Source organism: Leucopleurus acutus (assembly GCF_964270905.1).
Source record: "Leucopleurus acutus genome assembly, chromosome: 6".
In the NCBI taxonomy this organism is placed as follows: domain Eukaryota; kingdom Metazoa; phylum Chordata; class Mammalia; order Artiodactyla; family Delphinidae; genus Leucopleurus; species Leucopleurus acutus.
Window position 1 is genome coordinate 40311129 of NC_139149.1, and position 25459 is coordinate 40336587.

Sequence of the window (25459 nt, forward strand, 5' to 3'; positions counted from 1 at the left end):
AAAGAAAACTATATATATAGTTCAAATGAGTGAAATCCTAAAACTCCAAATTCTGGAGAGGATCCCTAATTACAGTGAGTCCAACCAGGTTTAGGATGGAGTAAATGGAATTGCTGATTTCTGGTTCTTCTTAGCCGTCAGCTAGAAATGGATAACTAATTTTATGCTGACAATCTGATGACTGCTACATACGTCACTTTGAATCTGCATCGCGTTCCTGGAATGCTCCACGTTCAAGGCATCAGGCAGCAGGGTGTAGTGGTGGAAGGGTTGTCTGTAGTTGGTGTTGGTGGCGACCTCCTGAGATTTCTTGGCTGCTGTCACACTGAACATATCCAAGGGGGTGTGATACTTGGTCTTGCTGGCTTCATAGCCCTTTTTGTACTCACGATCTGACTGTATTTTGGCTACATTCATGTAGTGAACCAGTTTAGGATCATCCTGAAGACTGAGAAATCCAATTTGTTTGCCTTTGGCTTTCTCGTAGGCCTCCTTATATTTGAACTACATGAAAAAGAAGGGCAGACAGAAGTTTGATAGGGTAGATTGTATGAAATACTAAAGCATTAAACTGAATTTATATCACAAATTAAGCAATAGCCAAATTCATTCTGAATCTAGGTAACACCTAAGTTTTTTAGTATTTTTAAGTAAACAACTAGCAAAGTATTTCCAATGGATGGTCTTGAGATCTGCTCTGGGGATAATTAAGAATGGAATAAATTGTAGTTTATATCTAGATTATTCATAGGTGGATTCTTTGAATACAAACAAAGGCTCCTGAAAAGTTTCTTAAGGATTTGGTGAACATAGTTTTTATTATCTGTTTCTATAATTAATTTGCATCACCTTATAAACTATTTGCATAATTCTGAGTAAATTGCAGCAAAGACATTATAAAAATTAGTATATTGGACTCCAAATGAATTTCTACTCTATCAAGGTATATCAATTCCTATAGAAAATATAACTTAATTTATAAAAAGTAATTAATTAAGTAAGTAAATAAGTAAGCAGGTAACTGAAATGCTGTCGTTTAATATATAATTCTTCCTGGTTTTCCATATTTCACCAGATTTTTTTCTTTATGGAAATTATATTATCAAAAAATTGTACTCTTTTAAAATACTGGGAGACTTTCTTGATTTAGTAATATTTTAGTATACCAAGATTTTTTTCTTAACAAAATCCAAATAAAAAGCAGTTTTCAAGTTCATAATAATAATACTAATGAGAATTCCATGTATTTGACAGTTTAAAAAAATTATCTTCTTTGTAACAACTTACTGAGTTTTTAAATATTTTTAAGATAAAAAAATCACTGGTACCTAAGATATTAGGAATTATTTTTATACTACAATTTTTTATTTGCTTCCTAATATAGCTCATATAACCTCATACACCATGTAAATATTTTTTAAATATAAAGAGAGCTTACTACTTTCAAATTAGACTTACATTGCTAGCAATATTCCTTGAACTTTTTGCAGCAACAATTGGAATGGCATCTGGTCTCAAATCATAGCCCTTAGCAAGGGTTTTCTTCCAATCTGCTTTATACTTAGCCTTGAAAAAAGGAAAGATTATTTTATTATCTGACATAATTAAAAGAGGAATGAAACAGGAAACCAAAATCTTTCTTATAAAACATGTCATAATATATCCCTTTCTATTAAAGAATCCAGAGTTAGGGCTCTAAGTTCATCTTTTAGAAATCTATTATTCTTTAAAAAAAATCAGTAAACTATATACACAGTATGATCTCAACTGCTGTAAAAAATGTATAGTGTGTGCATTAAAAAAAGCAATGGAAAGGTATTGCTTTGAATGTGGGATAACAGAAGATTTTAATTTTTTCATAATTTTCTATATTTTCCAATTTTTCTATAATAAGCATGCTTTTATTTTCTTGTATTTTTTATAATGAAACATTTTAAACTTACAGAAAGATGTGGGTACTAAAATTAAAAGTTCAGATGTAGTACCACCCAGCTTTAATTAATATTAATTTTTAAATATTACTTATAAAAGCAGGAAAAAGTTTTAAATAAACCAAAAGCATAGAAATAAGTACTTTAAAAAATGTTTATTTGGAGATAAAAGAGAGCCTAAAATGTTAGGAAGAATGACTAAATCATCTTTTAAGAAATGAACAATTTTATCCAGGTTGGATTATGTCTTTAAATTAGAATTTACCAATTTGCTTTAAAAGCAAAAGGAAATAATTCATAATAGTAAATTTAAACATCGCCACCAATTAGAGAGAGATGCTAGTCACATACAAAGAAGAGTTTCTAAAGAAAATCCCGGTAAACTTGTTTAGAAGTTTAGAATTTTAACAAATAACTGAAACAAAAGTTATAGAACTAGCAATACTTATCCTTACTACAGACCATGCATTCCTGTATTTTCCAATCCTCTCTGTCCTATTTTGTTTTACTTTTTAAAAAATGGAACACAACCTACTAGACTGATTTTATAACCCACTAATGAGTCATAGCCCATAGTTGGGAAAAGTCCACATTAAGTGAAATGTATGGTAGGCTCTAGTCTCATATTCTATGATAAGGATCCAATCTGGAGACTGTTGGTTCGCAAATTGGTCCCTGTACATGGAGGGCAAGGAGAGACTGAAAAAACAGGCTGACCACTCCAGCTTGGTAGGCGGCAGGTTTAATAAACAAGGGAACTTACATTTGAGGGTTGTCTTGGGCAGTCACAAGACAAGTAGATCTTCCACCCGCCCGCCAGAACCTTACAAGTTTATTAAGGCCTCAAGTGGATTCAGTGCAAGTGGTCTCAACAACACATTGGTCTCTCAAGGCTGTGTCCTTGAAAATGGCTCTCACTGTGGGAACAGTGGGCAGAACTTACATTCCAAGGATGGGAGGGGGTGAGGAGCCTCCAATTGCCCAGGTCCAGCTCAAGGGTCACCTGTCAATCACGTCCTCTCAATGACCTCCTCCATCAAAGACTCAAAGGGTCCACACTCAGTTTGCTCCCCCTAAAATTCCCAGTGCTAGTTATATAGAACTGGAAAGGAGAGGCCCATGTAAGCAATACTAGACGGGCACCAGGCCAAATACTCACATCACTTATGTTGAAGGCATTGACCTTGGCTTGAATAAACTGCGGTACATCAGGGTCCATAGTGTACTTGTGCTTCAGTTTCTCTCCCTCCACCTTGTAGTTCACCTAAAAACAAAGGAGGCAGCGTGCAAATCGTATTAGCTAACATAATGTAAGTTTCATCTAGCACACGTTCCTTTAAAAAGGAAGACTATCGTTTGTGTTTTTCCATTTATAAGGCAATTAGCTACATTATCACACAGAGGGAGTGTTGGCAGACATATTCATTGCTCATTCCACCCATATTTATTGGACAGCACTCTGATCAATAGGCAGCATGGTAGGTTCTGTGTTTAAAGTGGTTAAAAAGAAAAAGGCAGACCTGTCCTCTTGGAGCTTATAGTCCAATAGAGGAAACAGAGAATAGCACGTAAACTGTAAGACAGAGCTAGAATTCGTGATGTGTTGTAAATTAAATAACTTTAGGAAAGAAATGAACAGGGTCAGGGTGGGGGGTCAGCAAAGGCTCTCTAAAAAGGTAACATTTACACCCAAACTTGAAGAAAAGGGAAGGGTCCGGGCAGAAGAGCATTCAGGGCCCTGGGTCTAGAAGGGGCATGGCTAGCTTGAGGAACTGAAGGTCACTGGGCTGGAATGTGCTGAGCGGGGTCCCAGGAGGATTAGACAGGAGCGGGGCGGGGGCACAGAGCTGAGGGCTTTTTCAACCAAGTTAGCAGTTTAGATTTTACTTTGAGTTCAAGGAGAAGCTACTAAGGGGTTTTAAGTATAAGAAGGACATGATTTGATTTATGTCTTAAGACAGTCTTTTTGGTTTTTGTGTGGCCCCAGGCAGGGAGTCCAGGTAATGGATTATTACAGTTGTCCACGTGAGATATGGAGGCCAGAACTAGGGTTGGTGGCAGCTGAAAGACAGAGAAGTGCTCCAACAGGATGGCTGAGACATTTGGGAGGCTAACTCAGTAGATGCGTTGGATGAGGGGGGTTCACATGGGGAGGTGTCGATGGTGACTGCCAGGTTTCAGGCTTGAGTAACTAGGTAGTTGTTGACGGCATTTATTGGGATGAGGAAGACTTAATATCGTGAGTTTAGGGTTTTCCTAGCTAACTGGAAAAACACAGGGAGAAGTGACACCTCGGTCAGTACAAAAGAAATCAGAACAATCTACACCATTTAGTACCACTAGAATAGAATTAATCTTGAAACATCTGTGGTAATGTGGGACTGGTCTGAGAAATAAAATCCAGAAAACCCTCAAATCTGAACCGAAGAATGCATTCCCCACCTTCGAATATCTGGGGTTAAAGCCACAAAAAGTCCTCTCTTTGTTTTTTACTTGCCACTCTATTTCTGGGGGAGGTATCTTAGAACTCTGAAATTATCAAATGAGGGGAAGCACTGAGCATTGTAATTAGCCTCTGACTAAGAAAAAGTGTCCAGATAGACCTCGGCTCAGAAAAAAGACTCTGGATGATTCTGAAAGCAAACTGCTTAACTCTTCCCCAGAGGTGTCTCTCTCTCTCAGAATATCGCCCTATTTATTTGGCAAGGGGATTAGGACATTAGCCTTCTCCTCATCTGGCTAGGTAGAACTCTTACAACTCTCTCTCTCTCTATATATATATATATATATAGAGAGAGAGAGAGAGAGAGCGCAATATATATCTTGGTTTGCAATTCAGACAAGGTCACAGATTATAATAGAAATAATTTTATTTCCTATGTATAGTATAGGGGTCTGCTTATAAATAACATAGACTCTCTACATTTGGAAAACAAAGCAAACTTGGAACATCGTCCTTCTCTCCTTCCTGTTCTTCTTAAGTCCCAAGTTGCTTCAAAAGTAAAACCTTTTGATATACCTCTGACAGCAGATGATTTGCTAAGATAGATGCACACTCATGAATTGAATTAAGAAGGATTGTGGAGTAACTGGTCATGGGATTATTCATGGACAAAAACTCTTTAAAGGAAAACCACTTACATCACTTAGCTGCTTTGTGTTGTGCTGAGCCAAAACCATGCCCATGGAATCAGGCACACTTGTGAACTTGATGGTATCTGGGTGCTGTCGGTACTTTCTCTCATTTAATGCATTGCCTGCTTTCTTGGCCTTCTCAACCTCCAGAGAACCAAGAGGGATCCATCCAATGCCCTTGAGAAAGTTGTTGTACTCATCTTTATATACATTCTGTAAAAGAGTAATCTCAGATGAGGGGATATCCTAGTGCATACTCAAGAGCTGTTTCTGGAATCTGTAGTTCTATCCAGGGCGGGAATGAAGAGCAACCTGTCAGCATGCCTGTGTCTATACTGGAGCTTTTGGCTATCTCTGCCACAGAGCTTCTTACTCAGAATTTGGTCATAAGAAAAAGCAGTTCTGTTGTTAGAGTGCATTAACACTCCAGGAGAGAATGTAGGCCACATATTTCCATGGGTACTGCTAAAAAAAAAAAAAAAAAAAAAGTGTCTCTTCTGACAATAAATTGGGCTTTCCTTTTGATTTCACTGAAATCTCCACAACTTCTGAATTTCACCCACACCGTCCACCTGAGCTCCTCCATCTCAGGTGGAGAGAGACATTCTCATTGAGCAACAATAAAGGAACACAATTTTTTCCCTTTACCAAGGATGATTCTTACAAAAACCTGGCTCCTGCAGCAGGAAATGCTCTGAATATTAAACACCCTCCCCCATGCAGCTCTCCATGAGTCATGCTGCAATCACAAAACCCTCCTGGTTCATTTTAGATGACTCGTTACATACATTTACATGCATGAGAGTGTGACCTTGAGTTCAAAAATAGAAGAAGAAGAAAAAAAAGAACATTCCTGAATTCAGAAAGAATAGAGAATGCTCCTATTTTGCATTATACATATTGCTGTTGAAGCAGGCCCACCAGGAGTAACCATTTCCTTTTGTTGAGAACCAGGGTGGCTTATGTACTTAGTAGAACATGGCTTTATCTTTGACCCATAAGTTAATAAAGATAATATCAATGATTGCGATAGGAGCACAGAAAGCTAGTAAAACACAGCGTGTCTACCATGCCTTTGTTACTCTTTCAATGATGACTGTATATTTTAAAGTGTATTTTTCAAATACCTTATTGTATTGTGAAGTCTACTAAAATAGGAAGAAATGATCACCTGTTCAGTACCAGCATCTCTAGGTCTATAATGTTATACATACTCACATCACTCTGAATTTGATTCATATTCCTGGTATGCTCAAGACTCAGGGCATCAGGTAGGTATGTGTAGTGATGTATCGGCTGCTTGTAGTTGACGTTGGTGGCAACATCCTGGGCCATCTTTGCAGCTGTAATGCTAACCATGTCCCCAGGGGTATGATAGCTGGTTTTGGTGTTTTCATAGTTCTTCTTGTATTCACGATCAGACTGTAACTTTGCCACATTCGTATAGTGGACGAGCTTAGGATCATCCTGGAGGCTTCTAAAACCCACATGCTTTCCCTTTGCCTTCTCGTAAGCTTCCTTGTATTTATACTGTGGAGGCAGAATTTGGTTAGCAAAGTCCTAAGCATTGAGAACATTAGGTGGAGCGATTATATTCACACACAAAGGCATTCAGAATATTGTGATTTTCTGGAAGACTGTATAAGAAATACAGTCCACACCCCATGCCCCCCAACCCCAGGAAGTTTAGACTGAAAGCATTTATTTCCAATACTGCTGGGTTATAAATGGGTATCATGATAAATGCAGGAGCAGTTTCTTTTCTTTGCTACGAATGCTATAGATGATTTGCATGTGGAACTTTATATAGAGCCAACTCTATTAAGTTTTCACACTTAATATAAACATAACATATTCCAAAATATAAGACTACATTCCAAATATACCTCTTGGTTTTCCAGGGATGTGAATTTTCCTAATCCAACATGTTAGTTCACATCACAGAATACTAGAAATACTTCTGTTTTCGATTCTGATTGGTCCAGGATATGTACACAAAAGGTGCAGAAGAAACTCTAAAGAACTGTACATGCAAGACGTTTATACACAGATCTCTTTGGGGTGGGGGATGGAAAATATTACTATATTTGTTGTCTCAGTTGACCTAATATGGTTAAACAAAAAAACCCTCTTCTTTGGCAGGTAGCTAGGCTTTCACCCAACCCCATTTCTCAGCAGCTACTCTCCAAGCTCACTGCTGAAGCAGCTGCACATGAATTAAGGAACTATATAATAAGGGCAGGAGCCACCAAGACCTTTCCTCATCAGTAAAAGCCTGACTGCAAAAGCTCTGCGGTCCAAGGTCTCTCACCGCTGAGATCGGCAATGGGGTGTAGACTGAGCTATACAGTAGGTAACAAATCAAAACCTCAATTTTTATGTAAGAGAATTCAAATCCACCCAAACTCTGAAGACACTCTGCTCCTGCCATTTAAGCACCAATTTATAAACAAGAGTTTAGCAGGCAAAAGAATTATCAAGTAATTTCTAGGCATGTTAGAAAAAGTTCTGTGTAAGGGCTAAAAATAAAAATAATAATGTCATATTTTAGACTGTCACTTTCTCCTTAAACTAGAAATGTATTTCAGAGTGATGTGCAAAGCTTTGAAGAACACATTTTTAGTACCATCCCTACATGGAAGGCTGTAGAATTCTTACACCTATCTTCCACATGGTCTGTACACGTGGTTTCTTTCTTTTCTTGTGTCAGACAAAGAGTGTAGCCTCTGGAATAGTGTGTGACAGTGAAATCTATGGCGTGTGCGTGCTTTTGGAAAATTTTGTTTTTCAGTGATGAGAAGAAGTGTAAGTGTATACTTTTTCTATTACAGATGAAATAAATCAAAATTATATTCTAGAAAAGTGGGCTTTTTCCCATTTGGTTTATAAAATCTGTACATTTTATTTAACATTTTTTCAATCTTCTTAATACAATTATAATGCAGGCAGTCATCTGAATTTAACATGTTAGTGGCAGGTAGGGTATTCTCCCTGAAAATAAATGTGGGCTGTCAGGGAAATGTGTCAGGGAAGGTAATTTGGGCTATGAATCAGGAGAGAAAGCCATTGTCAGATTTATGACAGCTCTACCAAGTGGGGTCAACTGAAAAGAATCACAAAACATTGAAAAAGTGACAGGTTTTCAGGGCTTCCCTGGTGGCACAGTGGTTGAGAGTCTGCCTGCCGATGCAGGGGACACGGGTTCATGCCCCAGTCCAGGAAGATCCCACATGCCACAGAGCAGCTGGGCCCGTGAGCCATGGCCGCTGAGCCTGCATGTCTGGAGCCTGTGCTCCGCAACGGGAGAGGCCACAACAGTGAAAGGCCCGCGTACCACAGGGAAAAAAAAAAAAAAAAGTGACAGGTTTTCAAAACAATATTTTGCGGAGAATTTAAATGTCATTAATTCAACATACTGTTTTCAATGTGGTATCATTTTAACAAGCACCCATTTGATTACTTTGTAAAAATGACAATCACCCAGATTTCACCTAAAATTTTTACTCACGTCACTGGCAATGTTTCTCGATGCTTTGGCTGCAGTGATGGGTATAGCGTCACCCAGCACATTGTTGCCCTTGGCTATTAAATCATGCCAGTCCCGTTTATAACAGACCTGCGATGGAAAAGGAAAAAGGATGTCAGCATGCTCTGGGGTAATCAGCGACACTGATTCCTCAACAGCTGGGATTGCTTTGTTCTTTTCCAGATAGAAGCTAGAAGAATCTCCTATAGCACACAGTTTTAAGAAGTCACATTAATGGTAAATCAACTATACTTCAATTTAAAAAACAGAAGTCACATGAGCAAAATGTCATACATGAAATTGTATAGCATAAACTTATTAGACTCTGTACTAATCATTCACCCAAGTCTGGTTTGGGCACATACTGAAGAGGGAAATTGAGAAACTGGAGTGGATCCAGAGGAGAGTAATAAAGGTTCTGGAAACCACAGTATGTGAGAACCAACTGGAGAAAATGAAGCTCAATCTTACGAAAGGAAGGTCCAGGAAAGACCTGGTGGTTAGCTTTAGAAATTTTAGTGTTGTTGTTAAAAAAAAAGGGGGGGGGGGTGGGTTTCATTTATCCTCATTTTTCTGGAGGATAAAAACTTCCTCCATGTGCAGAACTAGGAAAACTAGAGAAATATGTGTTGAGCTTGACACAAAGAAGAATGCTATACCCTTTAGAGTTGTCCTACACTTGAAAAGGCCGACTCAAGAGGTACAGAACCATTATCATGGGATATGCTCTAATGGGGGCTATGGAGAAAACTGACCTAAATTGTCAAAGCCCTGTCATACTCTAAAGTTCTATTATTTTATCATCATGTCTGGATTTCACACCCCATCAAAACCCCTACTTACATCACTTATATTGTAAGCATTGCACTTGGCCTGGAGAAATTGAGGAACATCAGGACCCATCGTATATTTATGTTTCACATCTTCTCCTTTAGCTTTGTATAAGATCTGCAACACATAGTCACAAAAATAAAATGCATTATGGCTGACTTCCAGGAAGATGGCGGAAGAGTAAGATGCGGAGATCACCTTCCTCCCCACAGATACACCAGAAATACATCTACACGTGGAACAACTCCTACAGAACACCTACTGAATGCTGGCAGAAGACCTCAGATCTCCCAAAAGGCAAGAAACCCCCCCACGTACCTGGGTACGGAAAAAGAAAAAAGAATAAACAGAGACAAAAGGATAGGGATGGGACCTGCACCAGTGGGAGGGAGATGTGAAGGAGGAAAGGTTTCCACACACTAGGAAGCCCCTTCGTGGGCGGAGACTGCAGGTGGCAGAGGGGGAAAGCTTCGGAGCCTCGGGGGAGAGCACAGCAACAGGGGTGCGGGAGGCAAAGCGGAGAGATTCCCGCACAGAGGATCGGTGCCGACCCGCACTCAACAGCCCGAGAGGTTTGTCTGCTCCCCCGCCGGAGCGGGCGGGGCTGGGAGCTGAGGCTCGGGCTTTGGTCGGATGCAGGGAGAGGGCTGTGGTTGGCAGCGTGAACACAGCCTGCAGGGGTTAGTGCAACACGGCTAGCCGGGAGGGAGTCCAGGAAAAGTCTGGCCCTGCCGAAGAGGCAAGAGACTTTTTCTTCCCTCTTATTTTCCTGGTGCGTGAGGAGAGGGGATTAAGAACGCTGCTTAAAGGAGATCCAGAGACGGGCGCGAGCCACGGCTAAAAGCGCGGACCCCAGAGACAGCCCGCCACTGCCAGGGTCCTGTGATCCAGGGACAACTCCCCCGGGAGAACGCACGGCGCGCCTCAGGCTGGTGCAATGTCATGCTGGCCTCTGCAGCCGCAGGCTTGTCCGGCACTCTGTGCCCCTCCCTACCCCCGGCCTGAGTAAGCCAGAGCCCCCGCATCAGCGGCTCCTTTAACCCCGTCCTGTCTGAGCGAAGAACAGACACCCTCCAGCGACCTACACCCAGAGGCGGGGCCAGATCCAAAGCTGAACCCCTGGGAGCTGTGAGAACAAAGTAGAGAAAGGGAAATCTCTCCCAGCAGCGTCAGAAGAAGCGGATTAAAGCTCCACAATCAACTTGATGTACCCTGCATCTGTAGAATACATGAATAGACAACGAATCATCCCAAATTAACCGTGTGGATGAAAGGCTCTTGGTGCTGCAGCCAGGAGTTAGTGCTGTGCCTCTGAGGTGGGAGAGCCAACTTCAGAACACTGGTCCACAAGAGACCTCCCAGCTCCACATAATATCAAACGGCAAAAATCTCCGAGAGATCTCCATCTCAACACCAGCACCCAGCTTCACTCAATGACCAGCAAGCTACAGTGCTGGACATCCTATGCCAAACAACTAGAAAGACAGGAACACAACCCCACCCATTAGCAGAGAGGCTGCCCAAAATCATAATAAGTCCACAGACACCCCAAAACACACCACCAGATGTGGACCTGCCCACCAGAAAGACAAGATCCAGCCTCATCCACCAGAACACAGGCACTAGTCCCCTCCACCAGGAAGCCTACACAGCCCACTGAACCAACCTTAGCCACTGGAGACAGACACCAAAAACAACGGGAACTACAAACCTGCAGCCTGCGAAAAGCAGACCCCAAACACAGTAAGATAAGCAAAAGGAGAAGACAGAGAAACACACAGCAGATGAAGGAGCAAGGCAAAAACCCACCAGACAAAACAAATGAAGAGGAAATAGGCAGCCTACCTGAAAAAGAATTCAGAATAATGATAGTAAAGATGATCCAAAATCTTGGGAGTAGAATGGAGAAAATACAAGAAACGCTTAACAAGGACCTAGAAGAACTAAAGAGCAAACAAACAGAGATGAACAACACAATAAATGAAATTTAAAATTCTCTAGAAGGGATCAATAGCAGAATAACTGAGGCAGAAGAACGGATAAGTGACCTGGAAGATAAAAGAGTGGAAATAACTACTGCAGAGTAGAATAAAGAAAAAAGAATGAAAAGAACTGAGGACAGCCTCAGAGACCTCTGGGACAACATTAAATGTACCAACATTAGAATTACAGGGGTTCCAAAAGAAGAAGAGAAAAAGAAAGGGACTGAGAAAATATTTGAAGAGATTATAGTTGAAAACTTCCCTAATATGGGAAAGGAAATAGTTAATCAAGTCCAGGAAGCACAGAGAGTCCCATACAGGATAAATCCAAGGAGAAATATGCCAAGACACATATTAATCAAACTGTCAAAAATTAAATACAAAGAAAACATATTAAAAGCAGCAAGGGAAAAACAACAAATAACACACAAGGGAATCCCCGTTAAGGTTAACAGCTGATCTTTCAGCAGAAACTCTGCAAGCCAGAAGGGACTGGCAGGACATATTTAAAGTGATGAAGGAGAAAAACCTGCAACCAAGATTACTCTACCCAGCAAGGATCTCATTCAGATTTGATGGAGAAATTAAAATCTTTACAGACAAGCAAAAGCTGAGAGAGTTCAGCACCACCAAACCAACTCTACAACAACTGCTAAAGGAACCTCTCTAGGCAAGAAACACAAGAGAAGGAAAAGACCTACAATCAACGAACCCAAAACAGTTAAGAAAATGGGAACAGGAACATACATATCGATAATTACCTTAAATGTAAATGGACTAAATGCTCCCACCAAAAGACACAGATTGGCTGAATGGATACAAAAACAAGACCCATATATTTGCTGTCTTCAAGTGACCCACTTCAGACCTAGAGACACATACAGATTGAAAGTAAGAGGATGGAAACAGATATTTCATGCTAATGGAAACCAAAAGAAAGCTGGAGTAGCAATTCTCATATCAGACAAAATAGACTTTAAAATAAAGACTATTAGAAGAGACAAAGGACACTACATAATGATCAAGGGATCAATCCAAGAAGAAGATAAAACAATTGTAAATATTTATGCACCCAACATAGGAACACCTCAATACATAAGGCAAATACTAACAGCCATAGAAGGGGAAATCGACAGTAACACAGTCATAGTAGGGGACTTTAACACCCCACTTTCAACAATGGACAGATCATCCAAAATGAAAATAAATAAGGAAAAACAAGCTTTAAATGATACATTAAACAAGATGGACTTAATTGATATTTATAGGGCATTCCATCCAAAAACAACAGAATACACATTTTTCTCTAGTGCTCATGGAACATTCTCCAGGATAGATCATATCTTGGGTCACAAATCAAGCCTTGGTAAATTTAAGAAAATTGAAATTGTATCAAGTATCTTTTCCAACCACAACGCTATAAGACTAGATATCAGTTACAGGAAAAGATCTGTAAAAAAATACAAACACATGGAGGCTAAACAATACACTACTTAATAACGAAGTGATCACTGAAGAAATCAAAGAGGAAATAAAAAAAATACCTAGAAACAAATGACAATGGAGACACAATGACCCAAAATCTATGGGATGCAGCAAAAGCAGTTCTAAGAGGGAAGTTTATAGCAATACAATCCTACTTTCGAACAGGAAACATCTCGAATAAACAACCTAACCTTGCACCTAAAGCAATTAGAGAAAGAAGAACAAAAAACCCCCAAAGTTAGAAGAAGAAAGAAATCATAAAAATCAGATCAGAAATAAATGAAAAAGAAATGAAGGAAACGATTGCAAAGATCAATAAAACTAAAAGCTGGTTCTTTGAGAAGATAAACAAAATTGATAAACTATTAGCCAAATTCATCAAGAAAAAAAGGGAGAAGACTCAAATCAATAGAATTAGAAATGAAAAAGGAGAAGTAACAACTGACACTGCAGAAATACAAAAGATCATGAGATTACTACAAGCAACTCTATGCCAATAAAATGGACAACCTGGAAGAAATGGACAAATTCTTAGAAAGGCACAACCTGCCAAGACTGAATCAGGAAGAAATAGAAAATATGAACAGACAAATCACAAGCACTGAAATTGAAACTGTGATTAAAAATCTTCCAACAAACAAAAGCCCAGGACCAGATGGCTTCACAGGCGAATTCTATCAAACATTTAGAGAAGAGCTAACACCCACCCTTCTCAAATTCTTCCAAAATACAGCAGAGGGAGGAATACTCCCAAAGTCATTCTACAAGGCCACCATCACCCTGATACCAAAACCAGACAAGGATGTCACAAAGACAGAAAACTACAGGCCAATATCACTGATGAACATAGATGCAAAAATCCTCAACAAAATACTAGCAAACAGAATCCAACAGCACATTAAACGGATCATACACCATGATCAAGTGGGGTTTATTCCAGGAATGCAAAGATTCTTCAATATACGCAAATCAATCAACGTGATACACCATATTAACAAATTGAAGGAGAAAAACCATATGATCATCTCAATAGATGCAGAGAAAGCTTTCGACAAAATTCAACACCCATTTATGATAAAAACCCTGCAGAAAGTAGGCATAGAGGGAACTTTCCTCAACATAATAAAGCCATATATGACAAACCCACAGCCAACATTGTCCTCAATGGTGAAAAACAAACCATTTCCACTAAGATCAGGAACAAGACAAGGTTGCCCACTCTCACCACTCTTATTCAACATAGTTTTGGAAGTTTTAGCCACAGCAATCAGAGAAGAAAAGGAAATAAAAGGAATCCAAATCGGGAAAGAAGAAGTAAAGCTGTCACTATTTGCAGATGACATGATACTATACATAGAGAATCCTAAAGATGCTACCAGAAAACTACTAGAGCTAATCAATGAACTTGGTAAAGTAGCAGGATACAAAATTAATGCACAGAAATCTCTGGCATTCCTATACACTAATGATGAAAAATCTGAAAGTGAAATCAAGAAAACACTCCCATCTACCATTGCAACAAAAAGAATAAAATATCTAGGAATAAACCTACCTAAGGAGACAAAAGACCTGTATGCAGAAAATTATAAGACACGGATGAAAGAAATTAAAGATGATACAAATAGATGGAGAGATATACCATGTTCTTGGATTGGAAGAATCAACATTGTGAAAATGATTCTACTACCCAAAGCAATCTACAGATTCAATGCAATCCCTATCAAACTACCACTGGCATTTTTCACAGAACTAGAACAAAAAATTTCACAATTTGTATGGAAACACAAAAGACCCCGAAGAGCGAAAGCAATCTTGAGAACAAAAAAACGGAGCTGGAGGAATCAGGCTCCCTGACTTCAGACTATACTACAAAGCTACAGTAATCAAGACAGTATGGTACTGGCACAAAAACAGAAAGATAGATCAATGGAACCGGATAGAAAGCCCAGAGATAAACCCATGCACATATGGTCACCTTATCTTTGATAAAGGAGGCAGGAATGTACAGTGGAGAAAGGACAGCATCTTCAATAAGTGGTGCTGGGAAAACTGGACAGGTACATGTAAAAGTATGAAATTAGATCACTCCCTAACACCATACACAAAAATAAGCTCAAAATGGATTTGAGACCTAATTGTAAGGCCAGAAACTATCAAACTCTTAGAGGAAAACATAGGCAGGACACTCTACGACATAAATCACAGCAAGATCCTTTTTGGCCCACCTCCTAGAGAAATGGAAATAAAAACAAAAATAAACAAATGGGACCTAATGAAACTTCAAAGCTTTTGCACAGCAAAGGAAACTATAAACAAGACCAAAAGACAACCCTCAGAATGGGAGGAAATATTTGCAAATGAAGTAACTGAGAAAGGATTAATCTCCAAAATTTATAAGCAGCTCATGCAGCTTAATAACAAAAAAACAAACAATCCAATCCAAAAATGGGCAGAAGACCTAAATAGACATTTCTCCGAAGAAGATATACAGACTGCCAACAAACACATGAAAGAATGCTCAACATCACTAATCATTAGAGAAATGCAAATGAAAACTACAATGAGATATCATCTCACACCAGTCAGAATGGCCATCATCAAAAAATCTAGAAACAATAAATGCTGGCGAGGGTGTGGAGAAAAGGGAACCCTCTTGCACTGTTGGTGGGAATGTAAATTGATACAGCCACTGTGAAGAACAGTATGGAAGTTCCTTAAAAAACTACAAATGGAACTACCATATGACCCAGCAATCCCACTACTGGGCATATACCCTGAGAAAACCATAATTCAAAAAGAGTCATGTACCAAAATGTTCATTGCAGCTATATTTATAATAGCCCGGAGATGGAAACAACCTAAGTGTCCATCATCGGATGAATGGATAAAGAAGATGTGTCACATATATACAATAGAATATTACTCAGCCATAAAAAGAAACGAAATTGAGCTATTTGTAATGAGGTGGATAGACCTAGAGTCTGTCATACAGAGTGAAGTAAGTCAGAAAGAGAAAGATAAATACCGTATGCTAACACATATATATGGAATTTAAGAAAAAAAAAATGTCATGAAGAACCTAGGGGTAAGACAGGAATAAAGACACAGACCTACTAGAGAATGGACTTGAGGATATGGGGAGGGGGAAGGGTAAGCTGTGACAAAGCGAGAGAGAGGCATGGACATATATACACTACCAAACGTAAGGTAGATAGCTAGTGGGAAGCAGCCGCATAGCACAGGGAGATCAGCCCGGTGCTTTGTGACCGCCTGGAGGGGTGGGATAGGGAGGGTGGGAGGGAGGGAGACGCAAGCGGGAAGAGATATGGGAACATATGTATATATATAACTGATTCATTTTGTTGTAAAGCAGGAACTAACACACCATTGTAAAGCAATTATACTCCAATAAAGATGTTAAAAGAAAAATGCATTATGGATGGTACAAAAAGGAAAATACATTAATTACACGCTTAAAGAAGTTATTCCTAGCATAATCCCCCACAATTTCTATTACTTAAAATTATCAAAGCCGGGCTTCCCTGATGGCGCAGTGGTTGAGAGTCCGCCTGCCGATGCAGGGGACGCGGGTTCGTGCTCCGATCCGAGAAGATCCCACATGCCGCGGAGTGAGCCATGGCCGCTGAGCCTGCGCGTCCGGAGCCTGTGCTCCGCAACGGGAGAGGCCACAACAGTGAGAGGCCCGCGTACCGCAAAAAAAAAAAAAAAAAAAATATCAAAGCCATCTTCCTATTTTAAGAATCTCATTAAGGAAGACCCAAAAACTCTGTATTAAAACAGAGAGAAAAAAAATCCTAAGAAAATAGCAATCTTTGCTTGCCAGAGATGAATAAAAAATGAGTTCAAATGTGAAACCCTAAAATGGATAACAGAATTCACTAAAGCCAGAAAATGTCATTTTTGCTAGTGGAGTTAATAGTTCTTACAGTCTTGGTTTTTATTTTTATTTTTTGGTTTTTTACTCTTAGAGAGAAAGAGGTAGCTAGAATGAGTCTTTCAATTCCCCTAAAAACTTTCCAATTATAATTGTATCAGTAAAAGCACATAATAATTTCCTCATAATATAAAGGTGCTTATATGTAAATCCAGCCTATGCAAGAGGTTTACCACTTCACATTTACCCTATTTTGCCATTTTAAAGATGTCTAAAAGACACCAAAGTGCATGGGGTAGAAATCATACTGTATCCTCCTCTTGGTAATGAAAAAGAAAGAAATTGCTCAGTTTCTAAAACTAAAACACAATCGGAATCCCAAGTAGATTTTTAATCTCTTGATTGTCATTTATCATATATACCTCCATTTCCCAGGCATGTCTGTGTGGTATACCATATGTAAACTGGTGTGCATGTATCACAAGTAAAATCTGAAATGGCTGATATCTAAATGAATCTCCAAATACTAAATAATTTCTTTTAGGAATCCAAGAGCTATCTTCACTTCCTCACTGCCTTTAGAAACCACATCTAAGCATTCAGAGAATCTCGTTAATTTTACCTTCTTAACGTCTCCTTTCCCACTGCTATTGCCTGAGTTAGGTTCAAATAAGGTTTCTGTTGAATTTCTGTAGAAGCTTTCTAATTCATCTCCTTGCCTTCAATCTCTCCCCTTTCCAATATATTCTCTGCATTTTTTTGCCAATTTTCTTTTAAAACACAGACCTGATAATGCAACTCCATGGATTAAAAATCTTCAGTACTTCCTGTTACCTACCCCATAATGTCCAGAGTATAAATTAACATTCAAGACCCTCAATAATCAGGTCTTGAAGGATTACAATCCTAAATCCTTCATCCTTCACTGTTTTTCCATTCACTACTTCTTGACTGTCATTATGTTTTTCCTTTTGCCAGTAATGCAGCCTTCCCTTATTTGCCAGGGAAGCTCTGGCAGGCAGTTACCCTCTCCTCTTATACTTACTTAGCACATGCCTCTCCTGTAGCATTCGTCTCTCCATATGATGATGCTGTTTCTATCCATGCCTTTGTCTTACACTCTTGTCCTGTATCCCATTCATCCTCGTCTGTTTCATCTTTATACCATCAGCACATAATATAGTGCCTGGCACATGGAAGGTGTTCAAAAACATTCATTCAATGAATTAATGAATGAATGTTTTTGATGTCCCTTTAGCTCTTTCATACACCAAATTTTCCTTGAGAGCTGTCTTTAGCCAGAGCGTATACATTCCTCATGGACAGGCAGGCAAACAATACACTAATCTCCTCCAAGACATAAGTAAAGTATCTATAATAATTGTGTATGATGAATTCTGAAGAGAGAAATCATCTACTCATGTGTATTATTTCCCTGTACTAATATTTTATATATGAAAAGCAAATATGAACAACTTAATATAGAATTGAATATGATGCATTTGCCACAATAACGTGTATGGGATTTAAGCTTAAGTTTTGTTTGTGTGTGTGTCATTCTAGGGTAGAACTTTTTGCACTTTCTCAAATACTTTATCCAATAACACAGTATTTATAGGCAGTTAAAAAGGAAGACATTTTTAAAAGGAAGGTAAAAAGCAAGATATATAAAAAAAAAGAAAGGGCTTCCCTGGTGGCGCAGTGGTTGAGAGTCCGCCTGCCGATGCAGGGGACACGGGTTTGTGCCCCGGTCCGGGAGGATCCCACATGCCGCGGAGCGGCTGGGCCCGTGAACCATGGCTACTGAGCCTGCGCGTCCGGAGCCTGTGCTCCGCAACGGGAGAGGCCACAACAGTGAGAGGCCCGCGTACCGCAAAAAAAAAAAAAAAAGAAAATGTTAGTGCCCAAACTAAAAATAATTATTATTTTTAAATGAAGTAAAATAATAATTTTAAAAGGAAAAGATATTAGGCTCAGAGAATAAAAATGATGAGCTCATCTTTTGAAGCCTCCCTCCATCCTTTTGCACCCTCTGTTTTGTTGTACTCACATCACTGACTTGCTTCGTGTTCTGTTTTGCCTGGACCATAACTGGGGAGTCCACGATGCTGGTAAATTTGAGGGTGTCTGGATGTTGCCTGTACTTCTTTTCATTCAGGGCATTACCTGCCTTTTTAACATTTTCTACCTCCAGACTGCCAATAGGTATCCAGCCTATGCCTTTCATCCAGGTGTTGTAGTCTTCCTTATAGACGTTCTACACCAAAGAGAGAAGAGAGAAGTGAGTGCCCCAGGCAGTGGGTTCTCTCACGCAGGCTCCCTCCTTAGAGGGGGACTGTCTTGTGGAGTAAATGTCACTTACATTGCTCTGTATGTGCATCATGTTTTTCGACAATTCCACGTCCATGGCATCAGGCAGGTAGGTGTAGTGATGAAGCAAATGCTTATAGTTGACATTGCTGGCAACATCCTGAGCTTTCTTAGCTGCCACAACGTTGAACATATCATGGGGTGTGTTGTATTTGGTCTTTGTTTTCTCATAGTCTTTTTTATACTCCCGGTCCGATTGTATCTTGGCCACCTTCATATAATGAACCAGTTTAGGATCATCTTGGAGACTCTGGAAGCCAACCATTTTCCCTTTGGCTTTTTCATAATCTTTTTTGTAGTGAACCTGTTGGAAACAAAGGTGGGCATATTTTTTAATGTAGTTATGAAGGTTTTACTGAACAATGAGACCATGATTTGAGCAATTGAGCTTCCCAGAAATTATTTCAATAACCAAACAATTTGATATTTGCTTGTATATATATGAAATGTAGCCTGTTAAAATTAAAATGTTATTTAGAGCCCATTTGGTTGTCTGTGGTTGCTTCTGCCACCCAAGGGAGGTTGGGGTGCGGACGCTACTATAATTTATATCAGTGACAAAGTAAAATAAGTTCTGTTCCACTTAGTGATAGAGACAAATGAAAAGATAAATATTTCACAAACTCTACCAATTATACTGTGCTTCTAAAGCCAAATAGCTGGCTATTTTAATAACAGAATTATACTAGTAGTAGTAATAGTACAATTTTAATGAATCTTTGGATATTCAAAGGGAGACCCAGAACCAGTAGTGTGTAACACTAATTGGTTCCGAATAATAAAGTGGGGAGAATTAAGTGTCCTTGAGGAGACTTGGGAAGAATCCCAGGAAACGGAGTAGCAGAGATGTGAGGGAAGGTTTATGTGTATGCTGGGGTGGGGTGGCTGGAGGAGATCACCCACAGAGAAAGGGGATCAGTGAGAAATTCTGGAGCAGGGCTTTTAGGACATGGACATTCATTATTCAGTCTTAATGTATTTACATTGCTGCAGTGACAACTCCATTTCAAACAATCATTAAAGTTGTACTTGGGATTTGGAGGGAAACCAAAAAGAAGGGGCTGAGTTCCATCTCTGGATCGTGCAGAGCAGAAAGAGAATAAATCTAGGGGAGGAGAGCCCAGGTGAGCCAGAGCAAAACCATCATGTGCAAACCAGGAGCCAGAGGTGATCAGAAAAGCAAAAACCTGAGAATGCAGCAATCATGGGGAGGGAATCCCACTTCCTGCAGGACAGCAGGAGGGGGTTTGAGTCCATTTTATTTAAATCTCAAAGAGCAAAGTGACTTCAGTTGACATCTGAGTTGAAGTAAGATAGGAAAAGAAACAAAAGTCTTCACTTTAATGCAACCTAATGACTGACTCTTAGGGGCTCTGACACTTGAAGCCCATTCATCAGTCTGTAGAAGCAATGAAGTGAAAAGAGAGGTAAGGCAAAGAGGGAATTCATAGAAATTAAGCAAGTTTTGAGATAAAGGTTTACCATCAGGAGGTTATTATGATATAAATAGCAGGTAACTTCTTTATTTCTATAAGAGAAATAACGTGAATTTGTGCAGAAATATAGATGAGAATTTTAAATTAGGGGGCTTGATTAGAACAGATTGGTTAAGGTTATACAAATCCTTACCCCCAAGAAAATTCAGATCTGTTTAGGGAACTTTCTTCTCTAAATAGTTTCAGCCTGGCTTGCTTCCAGTCAGGGACAGCAGACGTGGAGACTTGGATAAGAAGCCCACCTGCCCCCATTTTCTGGTTACACACAGGTGACCACCAGCTGGACTTACGTCACTCGCCGCCTGCCTGGCAACTTTGGCAGCTTTGATGGGGATCGCATCGTTTCTCAGGTCGTATCCCTTCTTGCTCAGGTCTTTCAAGTCTGCTTTGTACATATTCTGAAAGAAAAATGTCATTTGAAGATAACTCAGACCACGTGTAGAAAAGGCTTAACCCTCAGTGAGCGGCTGAGCCCACATGCACACCTCACTGATATTGTAGGCGTTGACTTTAGCCTGAATGAACTGGGGCACGTCCGCCGGCAGACTGTACTTGTGAATAATTTCCTCCCCTTTGACTTTGTAGGCAATCTGGAAGAGAAAAAAATGCATAAACAAATAAAGTAGGGGAAAGTGTTTAACGGCACAGGAGAATAATTTTGGAGCAGATCACATTGCACAGAGGAGTTTTTTTAATGAAAGACACTCTGTGCCTTCCCCACATTCCCCGGAAAATATTTGTAGGCATTTAAGATCTCCTATGCAATTGCACAGGGTCTGATCTTAGTGCCTGTTAGCCTTGACAAAAGTCCCTTGGTATGTGCTAAGAACCTCCAGACTAAGGTAGGGGGACCTACCTAAGAGCCCAGGAAAGTCACCCAAAGACAAAGTTAACCTGTAGACACTTTCCTGAGCATAGGAAAAGTTAATAGGGTGGAATTTACCAACTATCTATATTATATTTTGTGGGCAGTGGGTGACTAAAGGGACTTAGGGGTAGTTTTTACTAAGCATGATTTTTGTCTTACCTCTGACTTTAAATATAACCGTTTCATATGTTGTAGTGTCTATAATCACCTTCCTGATCTTTCCTAGAAATAGGCTTGTGTTTCTGGTTATCAAGAGAAGCCCCTCTTACCTTTTCCTTCGAGAGCAATGTCCAATCACTGAAATATGTATAATCCTCTAAAGATATGAATTAGGTGTGCTTTTTTAATGAAAACCTGGGGAATTATACAGTTGCTTATATAACTGAGTCTCTTTAGATTGCCTAATAAGTACAGGTGATCATTACATTTAGAATACAAATGTATTTGTATTAGTTAACATTTAAATACAGAGACAATTAACACTTACATCACTCCTCTGGGCCTGGTTAATCTTAGACTGTACTATAATTGGAGCATCTTCAATCGAAGTAAACTTGAGAGTATCTGGATGCTGGCGATATTTTTTCTGTTTGACAAATTAAAAAGAGAAAGATAATAATACTTTCACCAAAGGCTAATAAATCAAAATACTTTAAATTTATTTTGGAGGGACAAGAAATTTTCCTGATTTTAAAATGTAAAAATATTTGATTCTGTGCTGGCTTGGGGGAAAAAATGAATACAATACAAAAACCAACATTTAAAGAAATTGTTTTAATTTTGGATTGTTTGGGGAAGTACAGACCAATACAACTTTCAGGAATGACTTTATTCTCTTAATTTCTTGCTTATGATGTGAAAGAAGGCACTCTGAAAGCTCAGCAGAATCTCGAAACATCACAAAGTTTTCTAAAGGATTAACAGAAAAGCATGCAAGGAGTATGGAGTATCTTTGGAGTATCTTTGCATGACACTAAACAAGCTCCCAGGAATGTCATTTTCCTTGTCACTCCATCAGCAACTGAAGTTTTCCAGTTGAGGGAGGAGGAATGGAGGAACTAGGGCAATAGCTATGGATTACTAATAAGAAAAGGAGGACTTTTGCTTTGCAAGCCTTAATGTGGTTAGTACATAAGTTATCACTAAAGTGCTGAGGAGACACAGCAGAGGGGCCATGGGGAAGATGTCTCAATTGGGAGCTGGCAACATCTAGCTACCCTTATTCCTATATTCTTCTCCTAGTTCTCTTCATTTTTTCATACTATACATCCCACTTTTGTGTATATAGTAGCATCCCTCTTTCAACTTCAGACTTCTGAAAACCACTAACCCAGAATTTTTTCTGAAAGATCTCTTGAGTAGATAAAGTGGTTTTCACCAAAAACAAACAGACGTACAAAACAATAAGAACAACAAAAACTTGGGTGTGGAAGACAACCCTCACTTAGCACCTCTGACCCTTCTTTATGCGGTCTAACTTCCTGGATGACGGATTCACCTGACAGCAGGGGGAATGTTCAACTGCTGTCAGAGAAGGGACTGCTTTAAGAGCCCCAAGATCATCTTTGTTTCTTCTTAGACTGAATAACAACATATATACTACTTCAAAGTCATCAAGAATATAGCATAAGGTATAATAATACTTCAAAGAAAATTTCTATAATAGTCATTATATGCATAATTCATAATTGCCAAATATTGGAAAAAATCCACATGCCCACTAACTGGACAATCAAAGTGTGATATAGTCATGCAAAGGAATACTACTCTCACTAATAAAAAGGAAAATATTACAGACACATGTAGAGATATGGATGAACCTCAAAAACATTATGCTAAGTGAAAGAATCCTGATACAAAAGAAATTTCTAGAAAAGGCAAAATTATAGAGGCAGAAAGCAGATCGGTGGTTGTCTGGGGTTGAAAATGGGAGTGGGAACTTTTTGGGGTGCTAGCAGCATCTTAAAATTCAATTGTGGGGCTTCCCTGGTGGCACAGTGGTTGAGAGTCCGCCTGCCGATGCAGGGGACGCGGGTTCGTGCCCCGGTCCGGGAAGATCCCACATGCCGCGGAGCGGCTGGGCCCGTGAGCCATGGCCGCTGAGCCTGTGCGTCCGGAGCCTGTGCTCCGCAACGGGAGAGGCCACAACAGTGAGAGGCCCGCATACCGGAGAAGAAAAAAAAAAAAATTCAATTGTGGGTCTGATATCACTGAGCCCCTGAATCTACGCCAGCAGCCAACCCCCTCCTGACTATTTTGAAGACAAAGTATTTGAGTAGCCTCCATAACTTCAAGTATTCTCTTTTTCTTGCTGCTAAAACCATTCTTAACTAGTAGGGGGATCTCATGAAACCCAAGGCCAAAGTTGAAGCAACCTTGACCTAACCTCTTGATACCAACTGCATCCAATGGCCTAACAGAGCTTGCAGTCCAACCTCCCTAGACCATGCTGATTTCACTCCTATATTGTGTATTTCATAATATACTACTGATTTTCTATCTTGCTTCTGAAAAATAAAGATGCATTTACCAGTTAAAAAAAATTCAATTGTGGGGATGGCTATGCAACTATATGGATTTATTAAAACTTGTCAAGGGGTACACTTAAAATATGTGAATTTTTGTGGTATGCAAACTTTACCTCGATAAAGCTGTTAAAAATATTTCTGTCATGAGTGGTTAACGTAAACGACTTTGGTGATGTGAAGAGGTATGATTATCTACCGAGATAATTCATGCACGTGATAAGTTGGGGTTTTTTTCCTCAGCAGCAATACTAGAAAATGAAGTGGTAAAGGAGGCATTTCCCATGGTTTGGGAAGTTTTACCATGTCACATTCACAAATCTATCTCTGTGACACACAGAGATATGATGGCTTTACCTCATTCAGAATGTCTGAAGCTCGCTTTGCCTTTTCTATTTCTAAGGACCCAAAAGGTACCCAGCCGCAACCTTTCATCCAGCTATTGTAGTCAGCTTTGTATTGGACCTAAAACACCAAGAGAAAGATTACATTTCTTTTCTCAGCAACATCCTTCTTTGTAAAATCATTAACATTTTCCCCAAAATAATGCTTTTAAGTTTTCTGACCAGTTTCCTTATTCCATACGTTGAGGTTATTTTAAACATTTCCTTGGGGAGAGATTTTAACAGCCCTTAGGTTTGCACTGTTCTTTCTAGTTGGCATATGTTCTACTTCACCCTTATTTCCAAAGTATGTGGAATTATAATTCCAATTTGCTAAATTCAAAGCTGTATTTCAAAGAATAAATGAAATTGTTATATTTAGATCATCAAACGTGAGATGTTTGCTCACTAGAACATATTATGTATTATGTTTCTATGGTCAGATTATAACTGAAGGCCATATTGAAGGTGGATAATTTTACTCATTTTCTGATAAGACTTGATAGTAGTTATTTGTATTAAGTGTTTACACATATTGCCCTTCATGTGTAATTGTAAGCTTAGGAGTGTTTCTACATTGGCTAACAACACACTTTAATATAGTTGTATTCAATAATTTGCTTATGGAGAGCAGTTATCATTTGGAATTGGACCTATCTGGGAGACAGTTACTTGATGCTATTAAAATAGTGACCTACTCCTGTTGCCTGGCTATAGGTGATACCTAAAACATGTACTCTAGATATAAAATTCAGATGATTATTCTTTAGTGTGGGCCTTCTAACTGGAATGAAAAATCAAGAAACCATTGGTTCCTGCCTTTGAAAAACCTATGATCTATTTGGGAGGAAGAAACATAACAAAATGAAACAAATAAGATAATAATGCATAAAATAGAATTTTTAGTGATAAGAATGTAAAATTGTGCAGCTGCTATGGGAAAAAGTACAGCGATTCCTCAAAAAATTAAAAATAGAACTACCAAATCATCCAGAAATTCTACTTGTGGGTATATACTCGAAAGAATTGAAA

General features: G+C 39.2%; 1 protein-coding gene across 1 annotated transcript in view; it reads right to left on the reverse strand.

The window, feature by feature from the left end:
• Positions 1-25459, reverse strand: part of NEB (nebulin) — a 225892-nt gene that overhangs the window by 162130 nt on the left and 38303 nt on the right. Inside the window, exons 21-33 of the mRNA XM_082841069.1 lie at positions 24402-24509; positions 22007-22105; positions 21137-21241; positions 20942-21049; positions 19148-19459; positions 18836-19042; positions 9436-9540; positions 8575-8682; positions 6285-6626; positions 5073-5279; positions 3091-3195; positions 1459-1566; positions 193-504 (exon numbers count right to left, since the gene is read on the reverse strand). Of these exons, the coding sequence (XP_082697195.1) occupies positions 193-504; positions 1459-1566; positions 3091-3195; positions 5073-5279; positions 6285-6626; positions 8575-8682; positions 9436-9540; positions 18836-19042; positions 19148-19459; positions 20942-21049; positions 21137-21241; positions 22007-22105; positions 24402-24509 (2226 nt within the window). The remainder of the gene's footprint in view (positions 1-192; positions 505-1458; positions 1567-3090; positions 3196-5072; positions 5280-6284; positions 6627-8574; positions 8683-9435; positions 9541-18835; positions 19043-19147; positions 19460-20941; positions 21050-21136; positions 21242-22006; positions 22106-24401; positions 24510-25459) is intronic.